This window comes from Sipha flava, unplaced genomic scaffold, assembly GCF_003268045.1.
Source record: "Sipha flava isolate LNK unplaced genomic scaffold, YSA_version1 84_pilon_pilon, whole genome shotgun sequence".
NCBI lineage: Eukaryota > Metazoa > Arthropoda > Insecta > Hemiptera > Aphididae > Sipha > Sipha flava.
The window spans coordinates 560250-583755 of NW_020273626.1; the positions used below are offsets into that span (position 1 = coordinate 560250).

Consider the following 23506-nt stretch of genomic DNA (forward strand, 5'->3'; position numbering starts at 1 on the left):
GATTTTATCAGGTAAAAGGGATTGGGCGGAATCGTAGTGCAATTTTTTTGCGCAATCGTGATGCACCGAAAATAACAATACCTAGAAAATATATTTTTAGTAATAATATTTAACTATGGAAAAAATTATAATTATTATATTATTTCAAGATGATTTGATATAGTATTCATTGTCATTAAAAATACTCTTGTACTACGTGTTAAATGGATGTTTAGAAAAAAAATTTTATTAATTAAAACCCTCCAATGTAAAATGGGCATTTAGTCGTCCGTGTAATTAAATTGGAATAGTAAACTATAAAAAAAAAAAAATAACAAAAAAAAAAAATGCGTAATTTGGCAAAAGAATAAAATATAAACTCCAGGTGAACAAAAATTAAAATTCTCTGAAGGTTCTAACGGAACGGTCAGTGCCAACCATCTGGTAGAAACAAAAAAGACGATGCTTGTTTATCAATGTAGAAAAGAAATCTTTGTTAACATGATATATCAAGATATCACATATAATACGAAAGAAGCACAGATAAATAGAGAAAGAATGTGACGTTCCGTGGTTTATTGGTTTATGTATGGATTGTAGGAGTTGCAAATAAAAATTAGCCATGTTATTGCAGTTTTCATCGAATTTCTATCGAATAGTCTAAGGGGTCATAAAGTTACCTTTCCCCTCTTCCAGTGACACTATTTGGGGACCGAGTATTGATGTAACTGGTACGAGGACTTCGAATTCTTAAACTAAGACCTTTAAAACATTTTCATTTTCATCGCCCCTCGTTTAAAAAAATTAATTCTTGAGCACGATTGTTGACATAGTGTCTCCGAGTATTGGACGATGTCATACTATTTTTAAGTAATGGCATTATGCTGTTAAAAGTTGTAAAATTACTGAAAATCTATACCTCCACGATATGGTAATTTGTTTTTGTTACGGAAAACTATTTTTATTTTACGTACCCATGCTTATGTGTTTCTTTTAAACAATTGATCATACTATTTAGGTTAAAGATACGATATTTTATTAGGTAATTTTTTTATTTCTTTGTTTTATGTTTGTAGAAAACGTCAGTAGCATTTAATGTTAAACTCCAGTCGAAATCGTAAATATTAATTAAAATTGTTTAGACGTGCGAACTAATTCGAACGCGTTTTAAGAAAACCACGCCAGTCGTATATTAATCAATGTTTCCTGAGAATTAATAATGAACATAAAGGGTGTTATAAAAATCTTGATAAAAAATTGTTTATATTTTTAAATATTATTTTATTTTAATTTGCGTAATGCATTGCTGCAGCTGATCATACCTATCTGAGTATTAATTTAATACGCTGCACTTGTTTGAAATGTTATATCCCTCGTGTCTTTCTGAGAAGACTTTTTACCCAACTCGCAGATCAACGATACCATACCATGTACAGTAATTAGCATGACAGATGTCCACGTTTAGTCTCTATGCAATCGTGACAGGACTTAAGGTATTTTAATTGGTGATTTTGTGTATAACGAATTTAAAATAATCCATTTTTTTGACATTTTTGACGGCTTTTTCATGAGTTACTTATTAAAATGTAGTTATGATATGGCTTAAAGTGATATTACCAATTTCTAGTAGTTGATTAACTAATTTAACCGTTCTCAACAAATTCCTTTATACATTCATTATACAAACTTACTAAGTTTAGTAAGTTCATTCACGTTAAAGATATGTACGATATCATTGTGCAAACATTAAATTTGGGTTCATTTTTACTCAGTGTTAATAGATTAGTGATTTGAACATTGATTTAAGTTTTCAGAATTACAAGAAATAGTGATAGATGTGTGTTTTAATTATTATTTAAAGCCATGCATTCAACAAAAACAATATTTCCACCGTCTTCATAAATATAAATTCTTCCTACTTGTTTATCATATTAACTATATATATATATATATATATATATGTAGTTAACATTTATATAGATTAAACATTTTTATTTCCTAATATTTTGTTTGAATTTCATAGTAATGTTTATCAATTGTTATTTATATGTTTAAACAAAAAATGTATTCAATAGAATCTATTAATAATCAAATTACGGATTACCATAAATTAAAAACTGTTGTGCGCACTTTTGTTAGAATATCGGTGAAATGCGAGGATTTTCGTACCTTTTAGAAAAATTGCATGGTTTATAAAAAATTAAAATGTGTAGCTCCATAAGTATTGTTTTTCGCGGAAAACAAAACCAGGGAAAAATTACCTAGAAATGATTATAAAAAATGTTTAGAATTACTTATAATATTTCTAAGTAGAACACCTCCAAAGGGTACCAACTTCCAACAACCTGGCATTTATCATTTAGCAATGCGAATGATAAAAGCCATTTATTGCATAGAAATATTTATGTTTAAACAGTAATATAAATAACCTAGGGAAGAATTTGGTAGTTAAAGAAATATGTTGTTTTATTACATATTAATACATTATAACATGTTACGCAGTACAATGGTTTAGCTACATAAATGTTATTGAGACCCCATTAAATTATATTATTTTTCTAAAAAAAATTAGTGACAAATAACAAATCATTAAAAAAAGCAATAATTTTTATTACCTTAATATATTTTATAAATTGTTTTTTATTTCTTACAAAATAATGGATTAAATAGAATTTGTATAATGAAATTTTTTTAGTCCATATGTTCCTATATGATTTATAATTTTAAATTTTTTTTATAAATAATTTAGTTTTTGAAATAATTAAAAAAAAAAACTGAAAAACAACCCCTTTGGTCAATAATACAACCCTATTGCGGAACGAGAAGTAGTTGAGTTATCTAGTCCAAATTTTCACAAAATGATTTTTTCTATTACTTAAAAAAGTTGGGGGGGGGGGTATTCGTTTTAAATTGTTTATCAGTCTTTATGGACCATCCAAAATATATATATAAACATACACATACAGGTTGTACATTATATATGTATACAAAAAATATTAAAATAATAAAATTAATTGTTTTAAACTAATTATGAAGCATATTATCATAAATAATAAATAATAAAAATAATAAGAAATGTATATATTTTCCAATTATAGTTTTACAAATTTGTAATACAATAATTTATAATATAAAGTAGTTAGTCACTTCTAAGCCTATGGCTATGTGGAAGTAAATAAACAAACACGCTGTTAGAGTAGCAATTATCGTATTCAACCGAATACGAATACCAATGTAGAGTGTTCATTCATATGTTTTGGTCGGCTTACGTCGGTTAGACCGCTTATCATTACATACGAAACAACCCCGGCACGAGGACGCATGGTGTTTCCAAAGTTTTAACAACCACAGGCTTATCGCTTGATTATACTCGCCTTTTTACGACGATTTTCTCGGTATAGTGATATAGCAGTGATTTTCAACCTGTGCGTCGCAGCTCCCAGAGGCGTCGCCGGTTATTATCAAGGGAGCCGCGTTCGCAATAAAAACTAAAAATTAAATTTCCGCGTACCAATATATATTACATGTTGCGTGTGTGATACAGATCGGCCGTCGTTAACCGTGTTTGCAATATCGAGAAATAGCATATTTCGATTACTATTTACAATTAGGTTAGGTACTTAATGATTTGCCTCTAATCTAATCTATTTTAAATGTTTATATGGGAGCCGTATATTTTATTTCAAAATCAAAAGGAGCCATGGACCCAAAAAGTTTGACAACCACTGTGATATAGAATGGGCAGTCAAGTAAATTGCTTATAGACTTACATAAATACACTGGTCCATGACAGTCCGGGCACGTTGTCAATGTATATAATCAAAAAAATTGTGTAAATGCAGCTGTTAAATAATTGGCCGCCAATGTTGATTTCACGATGTACGAGAAACAAATATTTACCGAAAAGCAGCATAGAGTCAACTATATAGAAATGAGAATTTGGTATCAACCTTTTTTCTTGTTTCTTATTTGTCATCAGATAACGAGATAAGCGCTTTTTTTTTTACACACAAACTCTACAATCTATTAAATTTGAGATTAAAGTTTAGAAAAATAATTTCAAAACTTTATCAAACTTCAACAGTAAATAGCCAAAAGTATGCATTTAAGTTTATTAAATTCAACTTTTAACATAAAAAAAACATAAAGTTTTGACGTATACATCGATATTAGGTGACAAATTAACAATATGTTTTTCTTACGAAGATTTAGTGTTAGGTCAAATAGAAAAGAAACTAATGTTAAGTATGTAACTAATACACACAAAACATGCAAAAACATGCTCTACTAAACTTTAGATTTTTATAACCATTGTTATGAAACGGGTTTTTATCTCAATTAGCATATTTCCGATGTAGCAAAGAAAACATGCAAACGCATGAACTTATGAGACTTGATTATAAATATTTAATATTTTTTTAAAAAATATAAGTTAAACAAAATTATTTTAACTCTTAAATGTATTATTTAATCAAGAATGTCTGTACAGATAATAAGGTGTGCAACCGATGGCAGCTCTAGAGGCAAAAAAAATGTTCTAGCTATTTTTAAATTTCGATGTTCTTAGACCTTGATGGTTGTACACCGATACATCGAACACATCGATATTTTAAAAATCGATGTATTGATATATCGAATATCGATGTTCAAACAATTTTGCCCATCCCTATTATAAGGAGACCGAAATTCGAATAACATTTATAAGTGTGAAATTTCATCAAAATTCCATCAAAACGAGAAAATTAGGTAACAATTTTTATTTTTCAAATATTCATTGTAGACTGTTTGCACGCACCATTTTAATCTAAAAAAATATCTAAGTAAATCATTAAAAAACTAGAAATGTATTTAGATAAAGATGACCGGATAGAATATCATATTTACTATTAAAATCAGATAAACGATGAATAACTTTTATCCAGATACCAACAAGGAATTAATAAACGAATAAATATATATATATGTAGGTTATATATTTAATCATAATATTGCATAATGTTAATGTATACTCCTATATGTTTACACATTGTTTACTACGTATGCTCAAGATTATTAAAATATCATGAATGCCTCACAGGCTCGTTCGGCGGATGTTTAGCGTACAATATTATGTGCAGGTACTTCTCGTAGGGCAGGGCTTATGTTTTATTCAGTAAAAAACGCGAGTATTTACACGTATCGGTAAGTTATGTTAAATTCGGATTGAAAGCATGTATTCAATGTACGTCATAAAAGTATCTATTAACAATACGGACCCGTTCGTATGAAAATAACAATAAAATGTAACTCGTGCAGAGTAGCGTGTATAAATAAATAAATAAAAATAAAATAAAAAAATAGTTCTAAGTTCTCGAAAGTCTAATAAACCCGACGCGACCTCCGCGAGATACGCGTCGCTACACGGCAACGCAATATTGCATTACTCCTCCGGGGAGGAATATCATTGAAATTTCAACTGTGCATGAGGAACGTGTTCGATCACTTATTCCGTGTAAAAGAAGAGAAAAATATCAATTTAATTTCCAAATATGCGTAGCGCTGTTAATGTTCACATAAATATATTTCTCCGTAGCTAGGAAGTCACGCAATTCCCATTTCGCGAACAAATGTATATAATTCGAGCACAGAAAATAGGGCGAGCGTGCTTGAAATAATAGACGTTGCGGCATATCATTAAAACATCGATATTATTATCAACTCTCAATTTTTCTCCATTTATATCATGTCATCGGTGATGTTTTACCGACTTATCAACTTGTTTTCTATTTTAGACGAACCGTTTATGCACTGAATCTCCAATGTAAATCTCATTCGCTGCACTAAAAATACACTTGGACGGTTACATATTATAATTTTATTTTTATTTTTTATTATTTATTATTTAAGTCATTATTGCTTAAAGACAATATGTTTTTTTTTTTTTTTACTGACTCTGAACTCCAAGATGCTACTATAATCGTTTGACTGGATTATTATTAATTAATATTTATTATTATTTATTAATTATCTGTGATAGTAATTGTCTACATGTACGTAAATTAAATATTTTTCATTAACGTTATACCTAGTGAATTTTTATTTGTCACGTATTTTTTTTTTTTTTTTTTTTGTTATTACTTTACATATATTATTAATTTACATTTTAACATTATAATTATACATGTTTTTGAGCTTTAGGCGAATATCATTATCAAGGAATTTTAATATCCGTTCCTATGTAAGTGAATGTAAATAGTAAATGTAAACTACATTCATATTATGATATAACTTCAAAAGGTATTCGGTCGGGTGTCATAAAATTAAGAAGAACAATATCATTTTAGGAAATATTTATATAATTAAGAAAAAAAAAGTTATACTACTGTCGATGAAATTATATTTTAAATTAAAAACTAAGACACGAAAGAAAAAAAACAGAAATTTTTAATATTATCAGCTTACCTAACCGTAATACTGCAGAATTTATTAGAAGCAAGAACCTGAAATTAATTTGCCACATGATAATTTATAGTAAAACTTCAGTTACGTCGTATGTTATAGTTTTAGTCTTATTACGGTTACGTTTCGTAGTTAGCATGTGTATAACACATTAATTGCTTTATTTCCGACGACACTGTTTTGGTAGAACTATTTAGATAAGAAAATTTCCTTTTTATTTTTATTCTGATCTTCGAGTCTTGCATGTATGGAGTATGATTTTACTGTTTTCGCACTCATTCGATATAAATACAATTTGAAAATGTACACCCAAAGCAATGCACATAAAACTCAAAAAAAATATTTTCAAATTAGCTGTAAAACAATTTACTAGTCCAATGATGGTTCGACAAAGTTGAGATGTCAATTATTTACTGTTTACACTTGTTAAATTTTTCTAGTAAAAAAAAAAATAAATAATCAAAAAATATCGTTTAATAATTTTGCATAAAATCCAGGTGTGCCCAAATAGATCATTGGATTTTCAATGGCTTAATTAAACCGTTATAATACCATTCAAATATTTATTGTATACATTTTAGGAAATTATAATTAATATTATGTAATAAACAGTTCAATATTTCAACTTAACAAATAAAATAACAAAATACATGCGTTTTATATTTATTTCTTTAATAAAGTTAACTTTCAATTAAAAAAACTTAAATAATGTTATATTCATTTAAAATTATATTTATGAGAACGTTTTTGGAACAAAACTCTTTGTATTACTAAAGAAATATATTTTAATAATGCGATAAAGTACATAATTGTTAAATAAATATAGAATTAATTTCTTTTTGTTTTTCGTCATATTTTCATGAAAGCAAAATGTTAATCGAAAATCGTCCAAATCCAGATCCTGTATAGTTGCTGTACAAGTAATCATAACATATTATATGTTTTGTTTCATTATTAAAATTAACTTATTCTATCTGTAACTCATTATTTGGTTCATATTTATAACATCTCAATATTTGTAATAAACTATTCTTTGAAACCAAAAAAGGAGTTCATGATTTGAAATTTTTAGCGCGTAGACTTCATTTGTGGAATCTCAAAACAAATCAGGGAAGTTTTGTATATCGATTGTACATCTCTGTGTTCACAAACAAATCAATTCTACCCAACTTTGATTATATTATTTACTCATTAATATTTGTGAATATTTTATTTTCACAATACTGAAAATATATATATATATATATATATATATTATATATTTTCTGAATACGTTCAGTAAGCCCCACGTTAAGACATTTGAATGTATACGTGTGTATGAAGATAAAATGTTTCTGGAGGAACAAACCATTTATGCCTCACATGGTGCGGGTGTGTGGAGCGCGCACTTGCACTCTTGTTGCAGTACTTATCGTATTTAGTTCCCCTCGCATAAAACAAAAAACAAATGATAATAACGATATCTAATTAACTTTCATATCCAAAAACTGTTTCTGTATTATTTTGTGAACGCCTAAACATTTGGGCCTAAGAAACATCCACGGTCGACAGTGCCTTGCTCGCGTATTATTATTCTGCAATATCACACGTGATAGACCGTTGCCACGTCGCGTGACTATAAACGATTTCCCATCTAAAAAGAATAATAATAATTTCAACTCTTGATGCACTGGAAACGACGATAACACATTGTATGCAACCGTTGCTGTAAACTTTACGCATAAATATACGCTCAGCCATCACCCATTATTGCATACTTTAATCGTATAGAAATGATTTGATTTGATTTATAGTTATTACTTCCCTGTTGTACTTTTGACTACCGTTTAGTTGTCATAAAGTGCCTATATCTCCGAGTAAACAAAATATTCAAATGCTTCTTTATATACTCGTATATTCAATTCCGATGTTCTTATAAAATGCAGCGACACTCGACGTGCACAAAGCATCGTAATTTGAATCGTTTGTTCCGTACAAAATTATTGTCTGAACAATATTTACTCGTAATAATTCGAACTTGAACAAATATTTAAATATTTATCTCGTTACGACTTCTATTAAAACACTAGGGTCACAAAAGTAATAATTTGCTACCTCTAAAATTTTCATATTTGTGGTTTTTCACTATCGAAAAAGACAGTTGAAGACTTGAATTCTATATTTTTAGTTTGAATAAAAGATGATGTTAGTTAAATATGTATGTGATGTGATTGTTTGACGCTATATTAAATATATAACTCAAAATCAATTTGTATTTTGGATACAAATAAAAACTACCTACCCTATATTATACTATATTTGTTTAAATTAACTTTGGTAGAATATAATTGTAAGTTTTTATCAAAATAATGGTTTTTTTCTACCTTAGAGATGTGAGGAACAAATCCCCCATTCACCTATACATCATTAACAGGACTAGACCAAGGGGGTTGGGGCTAGAGAGGCTTTAGCTGCAAATTGAAGAGATGACAATGTGTTTTATAATCGTTAACTAAAAAGTATAAAGTACTGTTCTATCAGTTTTAACTATACTACAATATACAAATATACTATACTTATTTTAATTAATGTATATAGGTTTATGGTTAAGCGAATAACAATAATTGTGCAACAGTTATACAAACAATGTGTATAAGGAGACGGTCCCTCATTCGACACACTCCATATCTTATAATATGTATAAATACCAGTGCTTGGTACGCATCATGTATTTATTAAAAAAATGTATGTAATAATTATTATTTATAGTGTTTTGTGTATATAATAGTATTTACAATATATATAAAAATGTTTACACAAAAATAATCATGTAAATTACCTCATATTATTCAAATACTTATGTAGTTCACTGCGTTAAGGTCCCCACCCACTGGTGGTGGTGGCAGTGGCGGTGGCGTTAAATTTGTACACACGTATTGTAATGGGAGTCCGCACACTGCAGCGGTAATTCGGCCGCGGTAAAATATCGACGCTGCGATATTTATAAAAACCGCAGAATGCTCGATTTTACCGCCACCGCGCAGCGGTATTTTCAATTGACTTATCAAATATACGCTAATAGCACCTATACTATCTATATTAGTAGTATATTAGTCTAGACTTCGAATATTTCCTAGAAACTATTCAAGTTATAGTTTAATATACTATTTAACTTTATTAAAAATAATTCATATAAAAATAATCAATACAATATTATATATATTTATATATATATATATATAATGAATATAATATGTACAATAGTATAAGTACTTAATATAGTACCTACTAACGTACTATATAGATAAATCGTCAATTAATCAATGACTTAATAGGAATTAATTAATTAACTATACAATTATTGTATGTAATATATAAATATATTATGTTTATACTGGATAAAAATCGCCACCGCGGCAGTGTGTTGGGACCTTTACACGTTTTGATTTTATCAACCTCGGGAACTTGCTAAATTATTGTTCCCGTGATATTACAAGATCGTATCAAATTTTTTGTTGAAAGTAGGTAGGTAATATAACGATAATAATCGCATTTACTTTTAATTATTGCTGTTACAGTGTTATTAAATGAATAAATAACATCGTCAAAGCAATTACGCGATACGTTACGCGCTAAATTTAGTGTAGGTAATCACAACGCTTTCAATATAGATATAGACAACTTTGTCAAGCGACCGTCATATTATAACATTATTATTTCGTACATCGTTAATAATTAACATGCGCGTTGGTGGCACGTTATATTCAATTTATACCCAATTACCAGTAGGGTTAATGTACGCGTAATAAAATGCCGTTTAGGCAAATTATATTTTATATTTTTTAGGTAAATTATCAGTTTCAATTAAGCTATTAGTATAACTATTAATGAAAAAATAATCATCAACACATTTGTTTTTCTACAGTATACCTATTCTGTGTGCATTGTAAATATATTTATTTAAATAAAAAGCAAATAAATAAACTATTATTATGAAGTATTATATTATGTAAAATTATTAAGTATATATCACATTGTCATTTTATTTATTTTCAACCCGTCATACAAATCATACAGTTGGTAACTAACCTTGTTAGAACTCTTATTACATTATTAAAAATATACTAAATCATTTATATAAAATTCTATAAAAAATGATCAAAGGAGATGCAAGACGACAACCAGTACCGCATTTAGGAGGGGGGATATAAGAGAATATGCTTGCTTCAGGTGCTGTTGGTATAAGGGCAATCTCAAGTTTATAAAAAAGTCATGAACATAAAATATGTATATATAATAAAATATTTCAGGTAAAAAATAAATAGATACCACACGGTCGTTTGTTATTTAACACGTTAGACGCTGATGCCAATATTTCATTGACATAATATATTATAGTAACCCATTTTGTAGTCTTTATTAGGCGGCTATATCAGAACACACTTGAAATTTCTGTCTGTCATTCAATGCCGAATTTAATATTGCAGAAAATGATTTTTATAACATAAAAATGAAAAAAAAATCTGTATTATTAATTAAAAGTTATATTGACCATATCTAACGTTTAATATTCGAATCAATGAAAAATGTTGCTCAAGATATTTCATTTTTAGATCAAGCAATAATTTATTTTTACGGGAAACTTGGAAAGATTCGAAGTTGATTTTGTGTAATAATTATGAAAATTATCTTGAAAATTTAAATTCATTTCAGTTTTTAAGACCATATTTTTAACTCAGATGAAAATTTAAAGTGACAAACTTTTTTGAAATGTTGAATTTTATTTGTAAAAAAAAATTTCAAGATACATATCCAAATATATCCAATACTTATCAAATATATATTGCAATGCCAGTTCTATCAGCTTAGTGTGAACGATGCTTTATCAAATTAAAATTAATAATAACAAAACTACAATAAAGTACGGAACAAGCAAGATTTATACAATTATCTATTATATACATAAAAAATACAATTGCAAGAAATAATTGATGAAAACATAATCAATGATTTTGCTGCGAGAAGGCTAGAATAATTTATTTTTAAATTTACAATTTTCTAGGAATACAATTTTTTTTTTTAAGTTAAAGTAACCAAGAGTTTTTATATTTTTTTAATGATTTTTAAGTATAATATTGATATATTTAGTACTAATAAATATTATATGAAAACAATGAAAACAAAGTAATGTTAAAAAAAACTTTTGATTTGTGTTTAAACATTTTGTTTTGTGTTGACACCCGGCATACCCTTTACTTCCACCTACGTAAGGGGCACTACATTTTTATTTTCCCTTGACATCAAATTTTCTATTTCTGGCACCTACGGTAACTATCCGTTCGTCCCCCGGTAAAATATCAGGGAACTATTATTAGCCCTCGTTGACCACAATTTGAATACCTCCATCCCATTTGACGTATGATTAAATATACGTGCTCTCATTTTCTTTCTGAATTTCAACATCAATAAAGGTTTTTCGAACTGGGGACATTATATTTCAAGTGTTCCTGCCAACCAGAAATACAACAAGTAAATATGCGTTTGAAATGCACGTAAATTCTATCTGTGCATTAGTCAAGTCAGAAATCCATTTTTGTTTGCTGATTGTTAATAAATCTCATATATATAAAATGAAAGCGGTTTAACGTGTTTATGTTTTTATTTTTCCAGGCTCACTCATCCGAATATCGTGCAATTGCTGGAAACGTTTGAGGACAAGTCCAAAGTGTACCTCATCATGGAACTGTGAGTATTATATTATAAACTCGGGGGCGTTAAATTTTAGAGGGTGTAATTTTTATACACTCATATAATCTTTTGTTGACTACAAGATTGATACTTATAACTTTGTTGCTGATAATATGCTTAAGACTCAATAAGTATGATTGTATGTTCATTATTAGGAAAAAAATGTTGGGAAGGGTATTTGATTCATAGTCTATGATAGTGCATAATCTAAAAATTTTCCATGGGCGTAGAAATTCCTAGTGTATAGCATATATACCACGTGTATTCAATGCACCTTGCAATCCTCACGTATGATATAAATATAATATTATACTAACCATCACACCTCAATTTAAAAATAAACTCAGCCTTAACATATTTTTCGAAAAAATTAAAATTTCAGTTAAATCAAAAGTTTGAAAAATTCTTCTAACCGTGTGATCCAATACATTTTGTAGAGGAATAAATGCACTATATTCATATATTTTTAAACCTTCGGGATAACATGGTTTTTTTTGCTTCTCGTATGCAGTCATATGAAGGATACACATTGACTCCATGTTTTTTAAACCTAATCGAGTTTGATGATAAACGTTTTTTGTCATGCGACAATTTACCATATGAGCAAGAGCTTCATCTACAGTAAATGGTGTTATATTTTTCCCCTTCAACGTTTCATGAAAAGATTTCCTAATATTTACAAGACGACTAAGAGAATACTCTGATGGCTGTTTTAATAAATTAGCTGCTGCATGTTTACCTTCTTTAAAAAGTAATACTCTTGTCGCTTGTAATAATAATAATAAACTTTTTGGCGATTTTGTATCCACTAATGATTTTACTTTTCGTATTTTAGATCTTTCAGATACATCATAAAATAATTTTGATGGACGACCGCGTTTATCAACTATTTTATTTTCATTTTGAGGTAAAATAAATTCGGTATCTAACCAACCCTCGTTTTTAGAAATAAATGTAGTTGCAGTACGATTTACGGCTAACCACTTGCGATTTAACGTAGTTATAAATCCTGAAATTTTACATTTCAATTCATTTTCATATTTCTCATCAAAAAATGATTTATTTTTTTTTTTGCAATATAATTAAATAAAAATAATATTAAATAAAATCCACAGAGCACTAATTTAATTGTTGTTGGAAATTTCTGAGAGCATCAAATAAATCACGGTAGGTATATAATATTATCTACAAAAAAAAATCATAGAAATTAAATGGGCAACTTTGAGTATACCATATTTTAGAATTTACTAAATAGTATGTTTACTAAAATATTTTAATAAAAATTGGGGCTTTTTTATGTCCTTTTTTTCAGATCACTATAATTGTTAAATTATGATATATTTTTATTATTTTGTTATTAAAATTTTAACAATTTATTGTTGATTGGAGAGTTAATTAAACTATTAATAATTATTTTATACCTCGTTTAGAAGTTTCCATAGTACAAAGTAAATTATCAAAAAAAAACTAAATAATATAACGTTCTATAATACTTATAACAAATATTTATTGTGGACATGCGTATTGTCAAGAAAGTCGCTGTGATGAAAATATCGCGCTAATTGAACTTTTAATGCTATTGATAAAACGTAATAAAGATAAAATAAGCATCCAATACAAGATTGACAACTTATAATGAAAAAATTTGCACTGCATTTTTATCAAAATTTTGATAGTTCAAATTGTATTTTTGTCATGGTAAAATTATGATTCCTCCCACTGTGCGCCATGAATAAATGAAAAATTATGTTAGAAAAGTTTTTCAAAGCCTAATAAGCTATTAGCATCAGAATAAATTATTTTAATGACCAACCAAGCCCGAAATGAAACATAACTTTAAGTGATATATTGAACCAGGAATTACATTTTATGCTTACTGCCAAACTGAACTGTATACTTCGACATTAAAACAAATTGTAATTTAATTTTAAAGTTAAAATGCAATTTAATTTTTTTTTTTTTTCATTACCTACTTGTTTATTATAAATCGTTGTTTTATTTTCGTTCGTCGAATCAAAAACACGTTTGAATTCGAAGGAAATGTTTGGATTTTCTCATTTCTATTTCAAATTATTCACAAATTTTCAAAAGTTAGTTGACCCATTTATATTATTACATACATTTTAAAATTCATTTCTCATGATCTTAGGGTTAACGAAATAACAACAATAAAATATTTAAGTATTATCTATTACCACGCAGTACAACATTTTATTTTGCTTTTTCTTAATTACACTATTCTATCATTAGAAATTCGAGTAACAAATATTTATGTCAATATTTCATTAAAATCTCAAATTTAACTCAACAAAATATGATCTCAATTATAAACTATATTGCGAGGAAGTCGTAGATTTATTGGGGACCAATAAAAAATACTTTTAATTTTAAAAATACTTTAATTAGTGTAAAGTATAATATTTTAACTCACCTGTTAATAAAAAAAAGTAACTGACAGTAATAAAAGACTCAAATGACACTGGATGGAATTTTTAAACTTAAGTTCTTTATCGATTTTTCTATACTTTTCTATTTATGTATATTTTGTTTTCCATTTATAGAACGATAGCTACTTCAATTAATTTTTTTTCTATTTTCATGAAAATGTCTCACACAATAAATTTTTAATTAATAATATATAATGTTATAGCAGGACTTTATGGTGTGATTCTTACTCAAGTAATTTATGTTATGTATGGCGTTTTATCTTATATACATATTGTGCATTAATTTGTATGGATTGTGCATATACTTGTGGATAATAAAAATAAAAAATACTTCATCGTCGACGGTTTTGTTTTTATCTTGTGTGTGACTTCATTAAAATCCCGGACGCTTCATCGGGCGTTCTTTTACACAACATTTGTATTCTAAACGTGATAATAATATCGAAAATTCGAAGTACACGTATTGAGGATGCCTCAGAATTGGAGAGCACGTTTCCCTCTACCGCACCACATGACGTATACGAAACAAAATCAAATTCTTTTATTGTAAACGTGTATCTACTGATTGTAATTACAAATTTAAATCAACATATTAGGAGAACCGTAGTTATCATGTAGATAGTTTCCAATTAAAATACGTTTAAAACTGCTTCGATAAATGTTCAAACGTTAAGACATTCATCAATATATATATATACATGAAGTATTATAATTTATTACCCCCATATATTAATTTCCCGGTCATAATAAGCGCATCGCTTAACTAATTATTAGTTTCCGTGCCCGCTATGAATACTAAAACATATAGTTAAGTATTGCACGGATTCTCGTATGACAGTGAATACTACATAAATACACTGCATATTATCATTACTTGAAATACGTTTAGAACGTTCTTTCCTTAACAGTCTTTATCATTTTTATGAGTCTTGTTCGATATCTTTTAATCGTACGAATGACTATACAGGAAAAGTAAAAATTATATATCACATTATTGGGGTACGAAATTTGTCAATGTTTTTAAAACACGACGTTGCAATGTTTCTTGTTAATCATTCTTGTTAATAACTATTAGCATTTTAGTTACCAAAATCAAATATTCCTTTGGTCATATTTGATTCTCTTATCAACTATTTTAATCGATCAAATATACATTTATTTAAAGGAAATTATTTTAAAAAATGTAATTATATTTACGAGTATTTATGCAATGAGACACATTATTGTTTTACAAATTTTAGAAATTAATAAAATATTGAACCTTATACTTTTTATTCTATATACTATATTTTATAACTTCAAATTAACTTGACTTGGCCAATATTTCACTTAAAACCCTCTTATTAAATTAAAAAAAAATAATAACTATAATTATTTTATCCAATGCACTCGGTACCCATTCTGTGTAAGACGGTTCTTTAAGTGAGATTTTTCTTTCGGAGAATGGAAATTTATGCAAAAGTGTTATGTAATTAAAAATAAATTACTGTATAATACAACAACATTTAAAAAATGTTAGTCTGAATAATTAAAAAAAATGCTTATGAAAATGATTTATGTTTAATTAGTTTATTTTACATATAAACACATCTTTGATTATAAAACTATATTTAAGTACATCAATTTGATTAATTACCTATATAAAAAAATTAAAACTTCCCCATCCCTTTTAATAAAGCTCACCACTATGATTTGTTTTTATTTTTTACTTCAATGTATCATTCTCCTAGGTTTTAGATATTAGGCTAGTAATTAGAGTTCAAGAAATTGTGAAATTTTTTAGAGTTTATTTTTACTATTTAACTTTCAGAGTTCTTAAAAGTAATCTCATTTTTATAGTTAGATACATGAATTTAATGTAAATATTATAGTATATGACTTAATACACATCTCCAGTGAATTTTAAATTTATAATACATGTAATAATCGTTGCTGATAATCACTACAACAAAAGTTATAATGGTTTTCAGCTAGAAATATGGCGTTCTATAGTTTTTTAATAGATTATGTGGTAAAAATTTGAAAAAACCATTTCTTATTTGTAAAAATAACATAATCGCGTGATATTATAATGATTGGTATTCGAAAATGTATTCGAAATTTAAAGGCGTTATGAAAAAAATTACTATTCTTGCTCCGCTTGACTTTATGGGGACGGAAAAGCTATCTAAAATATATTCCCTTGGACAATGTTTTTGTTACGATATTATTATATATTGATTGATTAATTGTTAAATCAAACGATTGAAATCCAAAACATTATGGACATTTTTTTTTCATGCAGGGTAACCGGAGGCGAACTGTTCGACCGGATCGTGCAGAAGGGCTCGTACACCGAAAAAGACGCCGCCCATTTGATCCGTCAGGTACTGGAAGCTGTGGATTACATGCATGAGCAAGGCGTAGTACACAGGGATCTCAAGGTGAGTGTAACACCTTGTTTTATGTAACAAAAATAAAATAGTAGACACATGTTCTAAGCAAATTTAAGTTCACGAACTTAAATGTACCATGAGCACACTGTGTAAGAATTGAATAAAAATCATTAATATTACTGTTATTCAGTGGCGTACGCAGGGGGGGGGGACTAACGGGCTGAAGCCCCCCCCCCATTGCGGGAATTATTATTTTTGTTTTTAAATCTACCAACGATTTAATATAGTATCTCAAAGCGTGTATTTACCCATTTATTAGAAAAATGGACTGATATTAATAAATATTATACATATCTTAGTCTGTGATTACGACCACAGTCCATAGATGGGTATTTATAATCTATGATTACAACTGAACTGATATTAGCAACAATCCAAACATCGTTAATCTAGCCAACATTCCAAAGATCAACCATGACGGAGGAACGTCTTAATGGATTAGCTTTACCAAATATCAATAAAAAAGAAAATCTGACCGAATTGGAAGTTCTACAACAATTTTCAAAAACATCACCTAAGCGACTACAATTATTAGACTGGACTAAATAAAAATTTATTTTATTACCCATTATTTTAGTTATTTTTTTTTTTTTCATATATTTTTTGTTTATTTAATGCTTAATTTAAATAAGAAATAAAAAAGCAACTATTTTATTTTTCAAGCCTATGCGCCTCTTATAACTGAGTAATTATTTATTTTCATCCCCCCTTCCATTATAAAATTCTGCATACGCTACTGATATTATTACTACTGTTGTTATTACTATTACTATTACTACTGGGTTATCACCTGTATCTTAGGCTACTTGCAAAAGTAATTAAAAGCAACCTTTGGTACATTAAAAGGTACCTTACAAACTGTACGAAAATAACTATTCAAAATAGAAATATAAATAACTTAAATTACGACTACGACTACAGGTGTTTAATTTTGTTGAACATATGTGTTCTATTGCTTATAATTATATTTTTCAGGAAAAAAAAACATTTAATTTCATTAAATCTTTTTTTGCATTTGCCTTATGAAGATAAATTTTCTTTTCATGAAACCTTACTCTAAGTATGAAATAACTCATTCAATCTCTACGAATTTAAATTATTAAATATTATGTATAGGTATTCATTTTTCAACAATAATTTACAACTAAGGGATTTTAGAAATAAAATACACGCATTATAAATTGATTGTTAACACATTTAATATACGTAAAGGTATGTTACATATACTCAAAATTATCGTTTAAATATCTGTCAAAAGTGTTACCAGTATAAAAATGTGCTAATATATGAAATAAAAACGAATTAATTGGCTACATAAAATTTTATGTATTAATCTACTCGTATCTGATTTTTAACGATCACGATATTAAATAATTTTTTAATTACTTTTGTTTGTGACGAGGATCTCAGTTTTCCTGTCTGTAAAATTGAATTTCAAATTAGTTAAATGTTACTTAAACAAGGACGTCATTTCTTCGTTTACCATAATTTTTTTAATTTTTTTATTTCTTAATAAATTAAAACTTTGAAATGTTATAATTATATGTCATAATATAATACAAACATCTTTTGATATCAATCTTCTTTGAATGCAGTTTTAAAATATTTACATAATTATAATTAATTTAATCTGTATTTGAATTGATAAGACTATGGGCCAAAACTGATGGAATTCACATTAAATCTTGCCAAGTTTACTCTATTATATACTTTATCTTTTTCATCAAAAATTATAACTGATTAGCTCTATTATTTTATTTTATATGACAACTTTTTTATATCATTGTATTCCTTGGAAAATTAATAATTCTAAGTTTATAAATACATTGTGTTTTTCAAAAATGTATTAAAAGCTAGTTAATACCTATGCTTAAATTCCCAAAACAAAGCCAAAAATACATTGATACTCTAATTTATCATTAAATTCACAAAGAAAAATGTTCTTAAAAATAAAAAAATACTTCAGGATTTTCACTTTAGTTTAGCGAAAATTCCTTGAAAACTCATCATTTCTAATTGGATTTTTGTTAAATCGAAAATAAATACAAAAAATAATTTTTTAAATCAACCAATTAATTATTTTTACAACTATAGTCATAGTCACTAATTTTCACTTTTAAGTTTCTACATAAAAAAAAAAATATACTAATTATTGTAAAACTTTTAATATTTTAATATGGTATTGTAAATTGAATAATCTTCATACATTTGAAATAATAAAATTTTACATTACACGACGAAAAAATTATTTCAAATTTTAATTGCAATGTTTTAAATATACTATAAGGACAACATTTATTCCATTGTTCAAAAAAATATTTACATTTCGATTATTTTAATCTAGTTGGATATCAAATGTGATATTAAATGTGATATTAAATGTGTGGGTTGAAATAATTTAAAATTGAATAAAATTACAATTAATTAATTTAAATGTCAAATAAAAACTCGTTTAAATTCAGGCTTTCATATGTATAGTATAAATAACATAATGGTACTATTTGACTCAAATATTGATTTGTGGGTGTGCGACGTTTCAGTGCTTCTCGCGGTCCCAAACGTCGTGTGACGGATCCATAGAGAGAGTCGCCAACCTATGGCCGAGACGATTCATCAGAGCTCATAGGATTTTTTTTTTAAAAAAGATAAGGTTAGGCGAGAGTAAAGAGATAAAAAATGTAAAAAAAAAAATTAGTAAAATAGGATATACATTTTATTTTTATTACGTTGTTGCCGAGAAAGTTTCCAGGCATAAAACTCAGTCAAAAGAATAAAAAAAATGACAATACAAAACTAACCTAATAAATTAATCTAATATTAAATTTATACTGATTGGTGCATCAATTCATGCAACAGTTTTTTTTTTTCAGTTGTGTTGTAGGCAACACAACTTTGCATCAATAATTAAAATTAAAACATTAAATTAAAATTTTGTCCATTGGACGCATTAAAAGGAAATCAAAAGGAAAATTATTTTTTGTTTTATATATAAATTTTTTTTAAGTATACCGGCCAAGGTTTATTTATATGTATATCTATTTATGTGATACTTCACCACGGTCGTACTCTACATATCCTCTTCAGGATTGACATCCGGAAAGGTTGTAAATGTTCTACTCAATGTTGATGGTGAGCTTCAACAACAAAAATAAAACAAAAAAACTTTTCCATTCTTTTTTTACTTTCCTTCATGAAAGCGAGGAATTGATTGGAAAGTGAAATGTCTGTCTTCTTGGTTGACTTTGAACCCGAACTCGTTGAAGAAGTGGTGATGGAGATGACACTGATATCAGACATGGTGGGTGTGATCGACGTCATCTTCGTCCGATCTGACTGAAGAAGGTGATCAATTAGACGATCAGGTGGGTGAGTGCATAGACGGCGTGGAAAACGTCAGGAAAACAGAAACAACTTTTTTTTTCTTTTTTAAATAAAATTAAATTGGAAAATAAAAAAATAGAAGATAAAATAAAAAATTAATAAATCCACAACAAAATGGAAATGCAACCAAAAGAAATATCAAAATATTATCAACAAAATAAAAGTAAAAAATAGAGACAGTCTCCCTCAACTCAGAAAGTGCTTGATTGATAGCAAATATTTTTCTTTTTTTTTTCAGAAAAAGCCCTGAGAATAATAATAAAACTTTTGACTTGTAGTCAGACACAGGATGTCGAAACGCGAGGTTAAATGGAATTATAATAGTCATAAACCGAAAACGCACATCTCCGGAGTTGACCATTGAACAATGTGTAGAATACAACCAAATGAAATTATAAGGCAATAAATAATAAAAACCTGGCACGGTATATCAATTGAATAAAGAAAAAAACAAGATAAACTCAAGAACTACTCAAATATATAATAAAGAAAAGAATAATACAAATTTACATAAATCTATACTAAATTTTGGTTTCGCGTTATGTATTGCGAAAAATGACACTTTCGAATTAATATGCAAACCTACTAAAGGACACTAAAAGCCTAAATAATTACTTAATACTTTAGAAACGTCACATAGTACAAAATAACACGCGTCCAAACCTGTTCGCGGGAAACAATCAATGAACAGTTCAAAACTAAACAACGTCAATAGGGGTGCGGAATAATAAAATATATCATTATAAATTCATCAAAGAAATATAATTTAATTATAAAAAATAAAATGTTTGCTTAATTTTTTAAATATGTTTTGGCCGAAAAGGGTGAGACCCTGATTTGTAACCAACCAATAATAAATTTTTAAATAATGCATTTTTTTCGAGAAACTTCTCTGAAAAGGGGTAAATAACCGCGTTTTAGTTTTATTTGAAGCGATTCGCTTCAGTTGAACACAACGGTAAAAATAATAAATAAATGAAAAATTAGAACAGAAGACAATACTTGTTTATTAATTTATTATAAGAATAAAATATTGGCTAATTTTAATTTAGTAGGAGTTCATATAATATGGTAAAATTAATGAACGGTATATTATATTATACTAAAATACATGGGTGATATTCAATTTAAACTTGTTAGGTATCACTTTTTAGGATAAATTATAAATAAATAAAGATTCTAAGTTTTGTCTTTTTTATAATGTATTGATATTAAATATAATCCTTGAAATTATAATATTTAAATAATATTATGCTTATGATTTTTAATATCAGTTTTGGCTATTCTAGTTTTTTATTGATTTTAATTTAAGTAGTAATACATGTTTTAAGTTTGCATTTATATTAATATATACTTTATTTTTTGTGGTTTTCGGAAGACTATCAATGAAATTTACCCATTTATTTTATATTTAAAATCTCATTTTATAAATTGTATGTTAATATGCAATTAAAAGTACAAATAAAAATTAAATTATGTAATTAAAGAAAATTTAATATTCACAGTTATATTAAAATTACAACAATGTAAAAGACACAATGTAGTAAAATGTTCATATTATTTGCATAATTGTTATAATTTATGTATTTGTTTGTTTTTAGAGTATAGAAAATTGTGAACATTAAATTAAATTGGTTTTGGTGCTTAACTGTACAAATATATTTTGCCCTATAAAAAATTTAATTAATCTGTACATTTTTAAAATATTATGCATAGTTTAAAATTACAAATTTAAATCAATTCATTTTAATGTGTATCAAATCTTTATTTATTTCATTAAAAAGTAGAATTTTGAGCAAATATGATACCGTTAATGTTTTTAATATAATAACTCCGTAGTTTTCAAATATTCAGTTCAGAAAATTAAATTTTTTTAATATGTCTATTTTTAATTTCGAGATTCCATATAAACTATAATATTGGTATAAAAATTAATTTTAACTGACAGTATAATGTTTTTAGATCATTTTGTTAGAATGCTGGAAAGCAATTTCTTCGAGGAAAATAATATGAGCAACCATAGTCATTGAAGTTATACTTTGCAATATGAATTCATGAATAATTCATATTGTACTAAATATTCATATCATATATTTTCAACTTGTTTTTATTAATTGTTAATAAAAATGCAATATTCTATGTACACGTTATGGCCACATTTTCATAGATTTCAATTTGCATTTTTATAAAACTAACTTAATTATAACCAAAAACTATAAATCAATTTAACCCATTTTGAAATTTAATTATTATGAGCTTGCATTTTTTGACCATAGGATTTTTGATTTATAATTTTCAAACAATTATTAATATTTTTTTCTTATTTTCAATCTAATGATTAATGTTTACAAATTTATGTATAAAATATTCTAGTTGTTTTGTATATATTAAAAACATACATTTATTTATCAATATAAATTCGTTAAGATAGGTTTCATTGTATATATTAATTAGTTTGAAATTGTACTCTATAATTTTATTTACTAATATATTATTTATTTATACAATTCATATGGACTATGGTCAAATAAAATTAATATATTTACATAACACTTCAATATTTAGAATCTAATTCAAATACACTTTTTTTTTAAAACATCAATTTTATAATTATACATTTTGGCTGTAAATATATTATGATAAAAGGTAATAGGTGTATTAATAGTAATCGAATATTTGTTAAAGATTAATAAAACGAATTGACAATAATTATAATTATTATCATTATTATTATCATTATTAATATCATAATTAATAATTATTATGATATTGCTGATTAACTTGTACAAGAAAAAAAAATATTATTTTCTTTTTATTTCTCTTTTATTTCTGTAGTATACAAATGTAAAGCTTAAGCTCTAAATTTAATTGATGTTGTTTGATGTGTAAAAATCTGCAATTAATCAGCAAGAGTTTTTCGGTAACCGTTTGGTTATTGAATTTTAAAAATGATCAAATTGATTAATATTCAGACTATGCCACGTTGATATATTCTTTTGGTAGTAGTACACATTTTCAATTCAATATTTATTATTGTAATACTCAAAGTTATACATATTTCAAACGTGCAGTAATTATTATTGCTGCTCAGTTGATTAT

At 26.8% G+C, this 23506-nt stretch overlaps 1 protein-coding gene across 3 annotated transcripts in view; it reads left to right on the top strand.

The window, feature by feature from the left end:
- The window catches only part of LOC112693275 (calcium/calmodulin-dependent protein kinase type 1), a 451608-nt gene that overhangs the window by 377119 nt on the left and 50983 nt on the right, over positions 1 to 23506 (top strand). For all 3 annotated transcript variants that reach the window (XM_025568266.1, XM_025568267.1, XM_025568268.1), the window contains 2 exons: positions 12067 to 12141; positions 16876 to 17014. In XM_025568266.1, the coding sequence (XP_025424051.1) occupies positions 12067 to 12141; positions 16876 to 17014 (214 nt within the window). The remainder of the gene's footprint in view (positions 1 to 12066; positions 12142 to 16875; positions 17015 to 23506) is intronic.